Source organism: Pantherophis guttatus, chromosome 2, assembly GCF_059756535.1.
Source record: "Pantherophis guttatus breed Tessera chromosome 2, ASM5975653v1, whole genome shotgun sequence".
In the NCBI taxonomy this organism is placed as follows: Eukaryota; Metazoa; Chordata; class Lepidosauria; order Squamata; family Colubridae; genus Pantherophis; species Pantherophis guttatus.
The window spans coordinates 205,854,852-205,869,168 of NC_142064.1; the positions used below are offsets into that span (position 1 = coordinate 205,854,852).

Genomic DNA, 14,317 nt, shown 5'->3' on the forward strand with positions numbered 1-14,317 from the left:
TGGATATAAATAAATGTTTCCCTTCAACAACTGGTATGACAGTAGTATAGTCCAAGGACACAACAGCATTAAAATTTCAGATGTTCAGTTGAAAATTTACTCAATTGTTAATGCTGTTCAGCAAACTCAGCTATCTGGACAATCACAAAATACAAAAATAAAAAAAAAACCTAATGTGTAAAATAACTTTCTTCCTGTCTCAAGGGAGTTAAGGTTTCACATTATGATTGCATGTCTCAATGCTAATGCATATTTTAAAATCTCAACCCTGTGCACCTTGAACATCTGTCTGGAAATCATAAAATACTGAGAAGAAAGCTTGGCAGTGTTGTGGCCCACCAGCGGCCACCAGATCCCGACAGTGAGGAGGTTGGGGAGGAATGTGGGCCAGTCCTGGAGTCTGGGGAAGGCTCAGATGATGGCTCTGAGTAGGAGGCAGAGAGGGCACCAAGGCCATTTGGTAGCACATTCTTTGCTGCCTCCGGAGTCTCCAAAGTCTGATATCAGCAAGGCAGAAGAACAGCGTGAGCATGCACAGAGCTGCCAGGAGACAGAAACAATTAAGGAAACAGGGTCGACTTGGGAGTAAGGCTTGGAGATGATTGGCCCCTCCCATAAGACATAAAAGAGAAGTGAACGGGACGTGAGCTTTTGCTGGAAGCAATTAGTTCATCTGGCCAATTCAAGATTTTAAAATTCTGTTTGTGACTTTGTGCCAAGTTTGGCCATGCCTTGCGCCTGGAAATTAGCTCTTTGGCAGTGTTCCATGTGAGATAGGTGGATGTTGATAACTTTCCTCTGAAAGACTGTTTATCAAGCCTTGCGGACTGTAAATTAAAGTAATTTAGAGCCATATGAATTAAAGAGGTTTGCCGGGACTAAGTTTGTGCTGTTTAATTTCTAAGGAAGCCTAGGTCAGAACAGGCAGATGCTACCTCCATAATATGCCAGGTTTCTCTGTTGGGTCTGTCCCACCAGCCCCAGCCCACTGTAATTTTTGTTGTAATTGTAAAATGTAAGCCAGACCAGATATGATAAAGATCTCCTGAACATAATCTTGCAATCAGTTCTTCCAGTAGCCATACAAACATTTCTGATACAGGACATGAGCTCAAGTGGTAAACTTTTCTAAAAACGTAAGAATGTCAACAGCATAGTGGAAGGCCAAAGGATCATTCTTTTGCTATATGCTTTCTATATAGCAGGAAAATCTTCAATCTGCTTTGTGGAACTGTGACATTTTTTCTTAAAAGAATATCCACACTAAATTAGATTGAATCATACTATTTGTCCCTATAGCGTATGTTGCCTCTGACTGACAGTAACTTTTGCATCTTTTCCAACTTTGCTTAATTGAATGTTTTTTATCCACTCTTCAAACTACAAATGTTAAGAACTGATGTAAAACGACACTTTAAATGGCGATGCCCAATTTTTACACACAACAGTTCCACATTCTGGTATTAAGCTCTTTTGCTTCAATTGAACAACACAAAGAAGGAGTAAACAGACAGTTCTTTTAACTTCTTATAATAGATATGTTCCTTATGTGGAAATAACTACCTGCAAGTACATTGTGCATTTAATTGAGTGCTGCTGGCAAAAGCTATTGACCATTATATGTTCACTGAGTGAATTGAGTTACATTAATGGCATTATTATTTAAAGTAATTGCATTGCTTTAAATAATGTAGTATTTGAGTCTATGTATTACAGAGACACCACAATTAGAACATCATCGTTCTCATCAGCTGTGCACTACATCAAGCTGGAAATACACACAATCCAGCTTTGACTCACTGGACTTTCATGTGTCCTTGGATTCTGGGCACTTATCTCACAAAACAACATTCCAGGACCAGACATTAAGTCGTAGAAATCTATTGAATGTTATATTCAATATATATTAAACAATACCTTGTTGGATGCAAGTTGATTATGTGCATCAAGACGATGTTGATTCTTAGTGACTATAAATGAATGATAGTATGTCTCTGTCCTGGTCCTTCAAGTATCAGCACACTCATCCTTACTACAGTCAAGTCTATCTGCTATTTTTCTGCTTCATCATCTCTTTCCTTCCATCTTTCTCAGGATTATAGATTTTTCAGATATCTACATCTATATATAATACTAGCTGTACCCGGCCACGCGTTGCTGTGGCTCAGTCTTGTATACCAATATTTTTTGACCGAGTGCCAATAATTTCCCTCTGTAGCTCAGGTCCCACCAGTCTTTTCACTCGGTGGATTGGATTCAAACCTGAGTTGCCTTTCTCTACGTTTCTTTTTGGACTTTAACGTCGCTTAATCAATTGCTTTCTTGGACTTTGACCTATTTGGTGCTTGTATTGGGAGAGCTGCAAGTCGTGGGATTGGCGGAAGCCTCCAGGCGGGCTGGCATCGGTGAGTTTGTGTTCCTGGGGCTCCGGGACGGTGGCCGGCGTGTGTTGCTTTTACGTCCAACAGATGGCACTGTTTTTCAAGCATGTTTTGAAAGCATGTTTTTACCTGTCACAGATGTGACATCTATATAATATAGGTATATAAAAACACGTGCGTATTCGAATGCAACGTGTCAAAATTTCAAAGCAATCGGTGAAGAACTTTCGGAGATTTAAAATTTTGAACAAACGAACATTTACATTTTTATTTATATAGATATCTAAAATACAGTCATTTGAGCCTGGTCACTTGTGTCTCAATGAGAGTTCTGGATTGATTTGTACTATTATCCATTAGTTTTCTTAACTGTCCTTGATGTTCTTGGGAGTTTTCTCCAATACTAAAATTTTAACATGCCCATTCTTTTCCTATCTTTTTCAAAGTCCCAATTTTTGCTTCCAAAGAGTATCAGGGAAATCAATTTACTTGCATAATTCTGATTATAGGTACATCAGAGGCCTTGTTGTTCTATCAAATATTAGTCTGCAGCATTTTTCTTGATTGACAGTTACCTTTTGTTGACAGTTGATCATAAAATACTAGGCAAGGGTATCCACATCAATATTTTCATGGTCAGTTTTAATGGTGATTGTTGAATCCGTTATCATTAATTTAGTCATTTTTATATTGAATTTTAGATCTCTTTTTCACTGTGCTCCTTGATCTTCATTACTAAAGTTTACAGATAATTTTCATTTTGAATAGTGTCATCGGTAGAGTGATGCTTCTTCCAGTTTTAAAACCATACTCATCATCTTCTGATCCAGCCTCCTTCAATAAATATATTCAGTGTATTGGTTGGATAAAGAAAGAAAGAGTAAAAGACTGTTTTATTCCTTTCTGACCTGAGACAAAGTCAGAAATATAGGTAGTTGTCAATTTACAACAGTTCATTTAGTGACTGTTCAAAGTTACAACAGCACTGAAAAAAATGACTTATGACCATTGTTCACACGTTGCAGCATCCCCATGGTCACATGATCAAAATTCAGATGCTTGGTTCCTATTTATGACAGTTGCAATGCCCAGGGTCATGTGATTACCTTTTGCGACCTTCTGACAAGCAAAGTCAGTGGGGAATCCAGATTCACTTAACCGTGTTACTAAGTTAACAAATGCAATGATTCACTTAACTCTGGCAAGGAAAGTTGTAAAATGGAGCAAACTCACTTAACAAATGTTTCACTTAGCAACATAAATTTTGGGCTCAATTGTGGTTGTAAGTCGAGGACTACCTGTAGTCGGAAAATGCCTGCCATGGTGGATATAGTTAATTACAAGATATCAATTTACCTGGAAGCCAACTAGCAAAGTTTTCCCCTGCCATCCTTGTTAGGACCTAGGGTTTTGTCTATTATCCCAGCTTCTTTTTCTTTGTTTCTTTCAATGCATGAGTATGCTGAGGCACATTTACAAATACAGCATTGAACTGCAGCCAGCCTTCATTTTTATTTCCCAAGAACACTGATGCAGCCCATGTAGAGCATTATATCTGAGGGTAATAAGACAAAGGCCACAGAGTTTTTTCATGAAAAGAATCAATTGTCATTATTAGGGAAATAATGACAATCTCATTTTAATCAAGAAGTGGCGTTCTTTCTTTGAAATGCATTGGTCTTAATCCTGGCTGTTAACCAAATGGCTTTCTTCCAGGTTTCAGCCTCCCTACTGAAGTTCTTGGCTTGAAATGGCTGTCATGGAATATATATTGTTGCGTTTGAACAATGAATGTGTACGAATATAGGTATTTAAAGAATACATGTGGTCACCAATCTCAATGTCTGGGCAATTAACAATAAAGAAAATATAAAATAAAATAGAGTCTGGGTGGTCCCCGATTTAGGGAACGCGGTGGCTCAGTGACTAAGACGCTGAGCTTGTCAATCAGAAGGTTGGCAGTTCAGCCGTTCGAATCCCTAGTGCCATGTAATGGGGTGAGCTCCTGTTACTTGTCCCAGCTTCTGCCAACCTAGCAGTTCGAAAGCACGTAAAAAATGCAAGTAGAAAAATAGGGACCACCTTGGTGGGAAGGTAACAGCGTTCCGTGCACCTTCGGTGTTTAGTCATGCCGGCCACATGACCATGGAGACATTTTGGGACATTGCTGGCTCTTCAGCTTAGAAACGGAGATGAGCACCACCCCCTAGAGCCAGAAACTACTAGCACGAATATGCGGGGGAACCTTTACCTTTAGTTCCCAATTTACAACAGTTCATTTAGTGACCATTCAAAATTACAACAGCCTTGACAAAAGTGACTTATGACCATTGTTCACACTTACAACTGTTGCAGCATCACCATGTCACATGATCAAAATTTGAATGCTTGGCAACAGTGTCACATACTTACGACGGTTGCAGTGTCCTTGGGTCATTTGATCACCTTTTGCGACCTTCTGTCAAGCAAAGCCATTGGGGAAGCCAGATTCACTTAACAACCACGTTACTAAGTTAAGAACTGCAGTGATTCACTTCACAACTGTGGCAAGAAAGGTCATAAAATGGATTAAAATTCACTTAACAACTGTCTTGCTTAGTAATAGAAATGTTGTAGGCACGCTGGTGCGCTTATACACACCCCTTATAGACCTCTTAGGAATGGGGTGAGGTCAACAGTAAACAGTCTAAGGTTAAAATTGTGGGGGTTTTGGGATGAAACCACAGAGTCAGGTAGTGCATTCCAGGCATTGACCACTCTGTTACTGAAGTCATATTTTCTGCAATCGAGTTTGGAGCGGTTTACCTTGAGTTTGTATCTATTATTTGCTCATGTATTGTGGTTGAAGCTGAAGTAGTCGTTGACAGGAAGGACATTGTGGCAGATAATTTTATGTACTATGCTTAGATCAGACTGAAGTCGGCGTAGTTCTAAGTTGTTAAGTAGTTCTATTTAGAGTCAGAGATGGAGCCACTTCAGATCTGGGAGACCCTAGCCTAGAATGTCTCAAAGGAAAAGAAGCAACTGCATAGGTCACGAACTTTTTACCCTCTCTACCTTTTTAGATGGGTCACATGTGGACCTGGCTGGAATCCAGAGAAGAATACTTTACTGAGTCTGAGAAGAGCAGCTGCTGCAAATCTCTCTGTAGTTCTTCAGATTCTAGCTTAGACCTTGACCTAAAGGAACTGAGCAGCTGGAGGGAAATTGAAGATGATGCTCAGGAGAAGTTAGAAGAGAGCAGCAGCCAGGAGGCAACGAGGCAACTGGAAGCTGGTGACTCCACAGCGTGGGAATATGCTAACGAAGGAGAGCAAGATGAGAGTGGGAAATGCAAAGAGGATGCCCTCTTGAGATTTCTGTCTGAGGTATATAGCAGCTAGTAGGGAGGACTACAAGTGGTGGGATGTGATACTGGTTTCCTCCGGTGGCCGAGATTAGAGTTCTCAGTAAAATGGGTAGTCTGCCTACAGAGGCAAATTTCAATAAGGCTAGAAAGTCAGGATTCTAAATGGTAAAGATGAGCAAAGATTAATATTTTCTACTATTTCAAAAATAATAAGACGAGTAATGGTGATCTTAACTGCTTATATGGGGCCTAATTCTGATACAGATCTAGTGCTATTGAAACCATATATATATATATTCCATATATTTATCAGGGGTTAACAAAGTGACTTCCAATGGATCCCCAAGGTACTTTTAACTCTCCCGAAATAGAAATAAAAATTGCTGAAATCTCTGAGATTTCTTTCCAATCTTATGCAATCTGTTACGACAATTTAATATATTGGCCTTTTTTTGGCATCTGGATACTAAATAATTTTCAGGAGACCTGAAAAGTTTGCTAACCTCTGAGAACATATGTTATTCCACTTTAGCCATCCTGATCTTAATGCCCTTTGGGCAAGATTGGCAACAACTCTTAGGGCTTAGCCAACAGATACCTGCTGTACAGATCCTGGAGGGCTGGAGGAGAGAAATTGCCAAGTTAGGGATATGGTCTCAGTGTCACTGCAAAGCATGCTCATTAAGAAAGAACATAATATCTGAAAGAAAAATAGCCTCATGTGTGCTTTTCTGAGTGTTTTTAATTACAAGCCTCAGCTGTTAACTTCTTACCTTCTGTTCCAGGTGACATATTTAATGGAGCCAGTTCGTGTTAGCAACCCTTACTTGGCACAGGGATCTCAGGTTTTCTCTGGTGCTGGAGAGCAGAATGGAAGGCTTGCCATGGCTCACAAAGGTGCTGCGAAAGGATCACTTGTAGCCAAAGAGGAAGAATCGGGGCAGGAAAGTCATTCAGAGATTTTTAAAAAGCAAGCTAAGGAAAGAAGGGGAAATTGGGCACTGCAGGTTTTGGAAGGGCTGCCGGTTGTAAACTTGGAAGCGGAGGCCATGGAAGGACTTCCTGGTTTGTATGAGGAACCTGGATGCTCTAAGTTTCAGGATAGCCAGTTCGATGAGGATTCAGGAAAGAAAGTCACGCACTACCTGACGGCCAGTATGGCAGAAACGGATGTAGATGAGGCCTCAACTTTAGAACTTATGACGCAAACTCCTTGTGAGTGGAAAATACGGAAGAAAGGGTTGCCTCCAACTAGAACGGTAAGCTATGGCTCGCTCAGAACACTGTTTTATAAGTAGATGGATTACTTGGGTTGGATGATCAATGGAGAATCTTATCTTTTGCCTTTGTGGACTGCTAAATATCCAGCTCCAAAGCTGGAGGCATTGCTTGGCTGCTCCATCTTGCCCTCCTTAAGCATGTTTTGTGGAGAGTAAAAAGGTTTTTTGAACCCTTTGTAAGTTCCATGTTGAGGCAAACCAACTGTATGAGAAACACTTTCATTTCAGTAGATGAAGGGTGAAATTGTGTTCTTTTGAAAAGACAAATATAGAGGAACCCAGCCAGATAAGAACCAAGGGAAAGTGAAAATAATGGTGTGTTAGTAGTGGGATAAAAGAAAGTGAGAGCAAAATGTTTGGTAACTTAGCTGGATGTATTTATTATTATTTTATATATAAAATTACTAGTTGTGTTTTCATTATTAAAGATAATTCCAATGGGGTGTAGAGTCTATTAAAACATTCGTGATTTAACATAATATAGGAAAATTATATATTTTAAAAACAATCTTAACATAAAAAGCTCTAAAATGCAGGACAGTAATACCCGTAATACATAAATGAATATAAATATCCTAAACATAAGGGACTCCAAAATCTAAGGCATTGACATTACCAACATCCGAACAGGAGAAGAATCCCCAACCAAGCTGTTTGTGTTGGAAATGATTGCCTTGGATTGCTTCATAGATGTGGTACCTTCCAAAGAACTTCCTAAATATAACTTAGATTGGTCAAGCCATTTGGTTAAATGCCTAGATCTAGACAATGTTTGTATGTCATTATAAATGACATTGCAAGGATTAATTGCAGATTCAGGAGCAATTTAAGAGTAATCCCACATGCACCACATTGCAATAATCTTGAGGTAACCAATGAATGGATCACTGTGGCCAAATTATTCTTATCAAGGACCAGTTGCCTTGAATGGCAAAGCACTAAGAGCTGGAAAACATTCCATGTCACAGAGACCACGGTGTTTCCACCAAGAGTGATGGTTCTAGGAACACCCCCTGATTACACACTTGTTCTTTAGGGAGAATGCAACTCCACCTACAGCTTCCTGATTTCTAAAGATGGGAACTGCCTTTTCATAAAGCCTCCATCTGACTAGGACTCAGCCTCAGCTAACTGGCGTTCATTTAATTGCACAACCAGATCAGCCTTTCCTAACTCAACTGATAGTATGGAGAAATAGGATATCATCAGCATACTTCTAGTGTAACAGTTCACTCCAAATCTTATAATGAAGAGAGAGAGGGAGGGAGAGAAGAGGAGAGAAGGAGGGAGGGAGAGGGAGAGAGGAGGAGAGAGAGAGGGAGGGAGAATGGTACCCTTGGGAACCTTATACCCAACTATAAGAGGCTGAGCTACAGTCATTCTATGTTTGCATCTGAACATGTATAAGAAGGAACAGAAATATTACAATATGGTGCTCTGAACTCCTCAAATTGTCTTATAAGGCCGAACAACTCTCATTCAACTCCATAAACTAAAACTGAACCCAGAGTGGATGAAATAGAGGAATAAACCATTTCTTTCAAGAGTGCCTGCAATTGTACAGTCTTTACCCTTTCAAATAGCTTCCCTAAAAATCATATATTAGCTAAGGAATGGTAGTTCCTAAGATCTAAGGAATTTATAAAGTTTTTAATTTTTTTGAGGGGTGAGCACTTTACCAACTCCTTTGAGGTATTTGGTACTACTTCTCCCAGAGAAGTGCATTTTCTATGCTGGAACTTCATGGCTGAATTTCATGGGGTTTAGGATTCCTATTGTTATTTTGCCAAGTGGTTAATTCCTACTACCGTATGTGATCATCAGGAGGTGGCTGTGGAAAACACTGAAGATCAAACTGAGGATTGGAAAGACAGTGATTTCCATTTGAGTTACAGCAATGACGACTCCAGTCCTTATGGGACACCCCTAATAAGCTCTCCTTCCACAAGTACAGCCTCCCTGCCTTTGTAAGTAACGATAACATGGATTTTGAATGGAATTAGCGTATTTCTCTAGTTTATGCCTGCCAGTTTAAGTTAAATGGCACAACACTGTACCTATTTAGAAAGATGTCCACTGAATTCAATAGGATAATCCTCTTAGATAAGTAGATATTGCAGCCTAAAACTCTCTAGAAAGAGGGGGAGTTGGGCCATTTTATAAACATTCCGACCAATAAAGGAGGGAGAAAAGGGTATCAAGAATCTGAAGTGGAGAGTGCTATTAGAAAACAACTGTTTTTCTGAAGACTGTATAAGTGGCTTCCAACAGGGCATATGCAACTGTAGCTTTGAATCAGAACAATTATGTGGGTTGGTTGAGTTGTACAACTCTCTTCAATAAAGGAATAAACTATTGCTAGGTTTGGTAGCTGAATTAACACATTTCATATGAATTTTTAAAAGGTGATGTTTGTTTATTATATTTCTACACCACCTATTTCACTGATACATTTATTTATTAAATAAATATAACTACCCAAATGTGAGTGACTCAGACAGCTAGGCAGGTAAATAACACATTAAATAATAGGAAAAATCATATTAGCAAAGGATAAAAAAGCCAAATAAAATAATTGATAAAGACCTGAAACTGAGCCATATAGCCTTCCATCTCCCAAGCTCTGGAGCACATCCAGGCCTTTGATGTTTCACCAAACACCAGAGAGTAGGTTCCAATCTTATCTCGGGGGTCAGGAGGGATTATGGTGTTCCAGAGGGTAGGAGCTGCGACAGAAAAAGCATGCTTCCGAGGTTCATAAGATTACATTTTTTACTTGAAGGATTTGTCATCTATTTTCCTGGCCTCTTTACTTTCCCATTCACAAATGTAAATGAATCTTTTTGATTTCTCTTCTATCCAGGATGCACTTAAGCCAAGATGATCCATTTCAACAGCATTTGCTCTTCAAGAAAACTCTGTTATCTATCTGGAAGATGGTTGCTGGCCATAGGTAAACGACTAAACTAGTGAAACTACTGACCACTGAGGAGAAGATGACTAAAAAATAATCTAGAGTAGAGGTCTACAAGAAAGTATGTGTCATGCCCATAATTGGTGTGACCAGTTAGTTATTGAACCAGTTTCTAAGTTTTTGCTAATTATATAATACAAGGCACCTGGGGTGAACCATCTTCACCTTGCAGAGCGGATAACTTTTACCATGAGAGAAGGTTCTACTGCATGCTCTAAAATGAGGTGAATCTTTTGTGATTGAGAGAATCCGTCTCTCTTGAAATCTGTGAGATCCAAATTTACATCTTTTAAGTGCTTGTTGAACTCATTCTTTTTTTCATTTAGACCATCTATGAATGTTTCAAGAAATGCTTTGAGGAGGAATCTGCTTTTGTTTTGTGTATTTTATATCCCATAAACTACTTCCAGATGCTTTTGTATATGAAATGATATATTTAACATTAACATTCAAAATATTACTCTGCTCTTGTAATGATTCTGGGCTGATTGGAGGAGTTGACTTTCATCCTTCTGCCTTTTCACTATTAATTTGAACTGCACAGGAAAGGATGTGCGGTTTGTTTGCTAGCCCACTTTTTGGTCTTTCTCCCTAGATACAGCGGTCCCTTCCTGAAGCCGGTTTCCGAGAAGCAGGCTCCTGGTTACAAAGATGTGGTCAAAAGGTCAGTGAGGGAAAAGAGAGTGCTAGTAAGTAAGGGATGTGTTTTTTCAGTTGCTTTTCCACCTCTGTCTCTGTCCACTGCTTATGAGCATGTTCCTCTTTAGAAATAGGAAAATAGTTTTCTCTCTGCAATATATTTTGTAGTCCCGATTTCTGTTTTGTCATGGCAAGGAATTGTTCCTCCTGTACTGCTTATTAGATGAGTGTCCAGAAATTCTGGAGCTTTGCCCCCCCTTCCCCCAATTCCATTCCATTTCCAGTAATCCCTAATACACTTTAAATTATAATCCACTTTTCCCCTGCTTTGGCCCCATCTGTAACTCCCAAATGCATTTAGCATGGTAAATCACAGGGAGAACCTTCAGCCAATCATTGCTCAGTCTGAGTAAGCCAGTAGGTGAGTTCGGAAACCAGTCAATGACAGCCACTGAGTTTTTTTTCCCTCCCTGTAATCCTTCTTGCCCCAAAATGCTTTGAACTCCTCATGCACTATTTAGGCAAACTACGGAGTGTGTAATTCTGTTAAATTCTCCTAGTATAGCTGCATTCAAGGTGTTTTTTTCCTAAACTGTGCAACAGAAGTGGAAGCAAGTAGCCTGTCAAATATATTTTTAAAAATGCCTGCAACATAGGGTTATCTCACTGGGATAAGTTTTAGCTGTGGCAGAAATGCAGCAGAGGAAGAAAATCTGTTTTTAAGGAGGAGAGAAGAAATGGAATTATTGGGACGCAGGAGCACTTTACTACTAATTTGCAGTAATGTCATGTGATAAGTGAGGGACCAAACACCATGGTTTGCATTATGTCCTTTTTACTTTCTTCTATCAGCTCTTTGAGAGGTAGGATATGAATTGGTACTGCAAAGCTGGGCAGTTTTTTTCTGGCTTGAATGGCTTTCTCATTGCATCTGCAGTTAACCACTGACTGGTACTAATGTTATATTTCTTCCCCCTCTATATATGTATACATGTTGATAAATAGCAGTTCTGAAAGGGAAGGAACAGTGATTTTTTTAAAATCCAGGAAATAGTGGAACATGGCTAAATCTATCTCCCAAAGAACAGAAGGTATGAACCAAAGTTCTGGAGATGGGAAGGAGAGAGAACAAGTCACTTCAAAGAAAAACAAAGTACAGTGACAGGCTGAAGTCTAGTGTAAAGATGCCATCCATGTTTGTTAGGTTCTCAGAAAAAAATAGTGGAACTTCTTCCCATGAAAAAGTAGATATTTCAATCAGGAGAGCTATTTGGGTCACTAACTTATGGTTCTCCCAGCTTCCATTAATGTACACGTGTTACTCAACTCAATATTGTAAGAGATTTCATAGCATAGCTATTGTTTTCTGAATTGCCCCTATTTGCAAATAACTTGCAAGTACCTTGTTAGACATTAGATTTTCTTCTTGCTCTCCCATCTCTCTTTTGCTTATATCCCTCCACATGCATTCCTTTCTCTCAAAATGACACTTCATGAAGCTGATGAAAGGATTGTAATCCACAAAAAATTATGCTATAATGTATTTATCAGTCTTAAAATATTGGCTATTTTTTTCTTGTCAAGCTTTTAATTTCTTTGGCTTAGTATTTCCTTTTCTACACTTGTACAATGTAGCTTACCCCCAAAGTGTGATAGATGTAGCCTTGAAGGTGCTATAATATTGGTTTTTGCTTCAGCATTATTTTCTCTGAAATACAGTATCATCATAAACTGATCCTAGGCATGCTTGAAAGTGCATACCATAAATACCAGTATTAAATAACAATATTAAGGGAATGTATTTAGAATTGCTATTACTTTATCATAGGTTGAGTACTATCGAAAACCTAGTTTTCTGTTCTACCTTTAATATCTTGTAAACGCAAATAACAGTTTCATATCTACTTGCTTTTATTAGTCTAATTTTAATTTGATTTCTCAGTAGTTCTGGGATATTGATAATGGAAAAGGATCTGGAAAGCATCCTTTTTATTTTGCAAACTCTATAAGTTATTACACAAAGCTGAACCCTGTGCTTTTTCCTACCTTTCTGAAGACCAATGGATCTTTCCTCCATAAAGAGAAACCTGTCCAAAGGCCAGATTCAGCACATGGTCCAGTTCCAACGTGATCTCATGCTGATGTTTCAGAATGCCATCATGTACAATAACTCCAACCACCACATCCATCGCATTGCTGTGGAGATGCAGCAGGAAGTGCTGGAGCAACTCCAGATGTTGGGCGAGGCACTCCTGTGCTCCGACGAAATGCGAGGATTTGTGAGAAGGTAAGATGTTCATCTCTGAACAGGAGAAATCACATTCCTTATTCCTCTGCTAGGTTCTCATGCCTGGAAAGCAAAAGATGGTGCTATGACAATCATCCGCCCTACAAGCAACAGTAACCCTGCTTGTGTCTCCCAAATATACATATAGTTCTTCTCTTATAACCATTTGTTTAGTGACTGTTTGAAGGTACAATGGCACTGAAAGACTGCTTTCACAATTACAACTGTTGCAGCATTCCTGTGGTAAGGTGATCAAAATTCAGACACTTGGCAACTGGCATGCATTTATGACGGTTCCGCTGTCATGAGTTTATGTGATCCCCTTTTGCGCCCTTCTGACAAGCAAAGTCAATGGGGAAGCCAGATTTACTCAACCACCATGTTACTAAGTTAACAACTGCATTGATTCACTTAACAACAGCAAGAAAGGTCATAAAACGGGGCAAAATTCACAACTATCTTGCTTAGCAACAGAATTTTTTGACTCAATTGTAGTCATACGTCAAGAACTGGCATTTATCTCCACCTGGAAGCCTTTTCCTTTCTTAACTTTTTCTATAACAAATATACCTGTTTTTAAGATATCACTTTTATTCTCAGTGGATCTTCACATAGTACACAAATGATGTTTTCATAGCAGAGCTTGAAACTGTTCTGGGACACTATAATTCCTTCGAAACATGGAAAATTTTACTTTTCTTTCTCTTCTGCAGGTGCTGATGAAGACATGAAAAGGGCAGGTGCATGTTTAGAAGTTAAGAATTCAACCTTGTTTCCTGAAGTCTTGTTCTAAGGAAAAAATTGTTTGTTTACTAATTTAGCACTGCCTGACATCTCACTTTCTTTTCTTAAGAATCTTCATGATAGAATGTGTATCCTATTCTGTTCATTGGGAGACTTGTTTAATATCTGGAGATTCATTGGTTTCTTAGACAATAATAAAAGTACTATATTGTGTTTCTTTTACTGCTTGCTTTTAAATCATTATTATCTCTGGCTCAGAATCTTACCAGTAAATAAAATTTGGGAAATAAAAAATGAAGATGAGCTGTAGGCCATAGCATAAGTGAAACTTTGCTGCTGTAATATATCAAACTTTTTGATAGCTTGTACTCAGAAGGAGCTACAAAAACTTATTCCAATAAAACATTAATTTATTAAATTTATATGTCAGCCAGTCACTCTGCAAAGTGACTCTGGACCTTTTGACAATTGCAGAACATTTTATTTTTCCAAAGCATATTTTAAAAGTACATTTTCAAAAAGGATAGTTATTTTTATCGAATTAAAACTCTTCCAATTTAATGAAAATCTGAAATATGAATGAGTTAGGAATGAGTTAGGAAGATTTGAATAGTGTGAAAGTATCCTTATACAAGAGCAGTGGCTTAGCGAACAGTCTGGATT

The 14,317-nt window shown here is 38.7% G+C and overlaps 1 protein-coding gene across 2 annotated transcripts; it reads left to right on the forward strand.

Annotated features, from left to right (window-relative positions):
• The first annotated feature begins 5,043 nt into the window (after nt 1-5,043).
• On the forward strand, nt 5,044-13,876 carry LOC117679636 (bromodomain-containing protein 8-like). 2 transcript variants are annotated; one of them, XM_034441758.2, is made up of 7 exons: nt 5,044-5,749; nt 6,516-6,989; nt 8,835-8,977; nt 9,874-9,963; nt 10,580-10,648; nt 12,680-12,910; nt 13,624-13,876. In XM_034441758.2, exons 1-7 carry the CDS (start codon nt 5,447-5,449, stop codon nt 13,628-13,630), a joined length of 1,317 nt encoding a protein of 438 aa, XP_034297649.1. In that variant the 5' UTR covers nt 5,044-5,446; the 3' UTR covers nt 13,631-13,876. The 2 variants fall into 2 exon arrangements, with proteins under 2 accessions (XP_034297649.1, XP_087743768.1); XM_087887642.1 differs by lacking the exon at nt 13,624-13,876 and having other exon boundaries at nt 12,680-12,914.
• The last annotated feature ends 441 nt before the right edge of the window (nt 13,877-14,317 follow it).

Bases quoted from the DNA above. Each gene is read 5' to 3' on its own strand.
- LOC117679636 (XM_034441758.2), top strand. From the start codon at position 5,447: ATGGGTCACATGTGGACCTGGCTGGAATCCAGAGAAGAATACTTTACT. The intron at 5,750-6,515 runs GTATATAGCAGC...CTTCTGTTCCAG, and splicing joins TCTTGAGATTTCTGTCTGAG to GTGACATATTTAATGGAGCC. The intron at 10,649-12,679 runs GTCAGTGAGGGA...ACCTTTCTGAAG, and splicing joins TACAAAGATGTGGTCAAAAG to ACCAATGGATCTTTCCTCCA.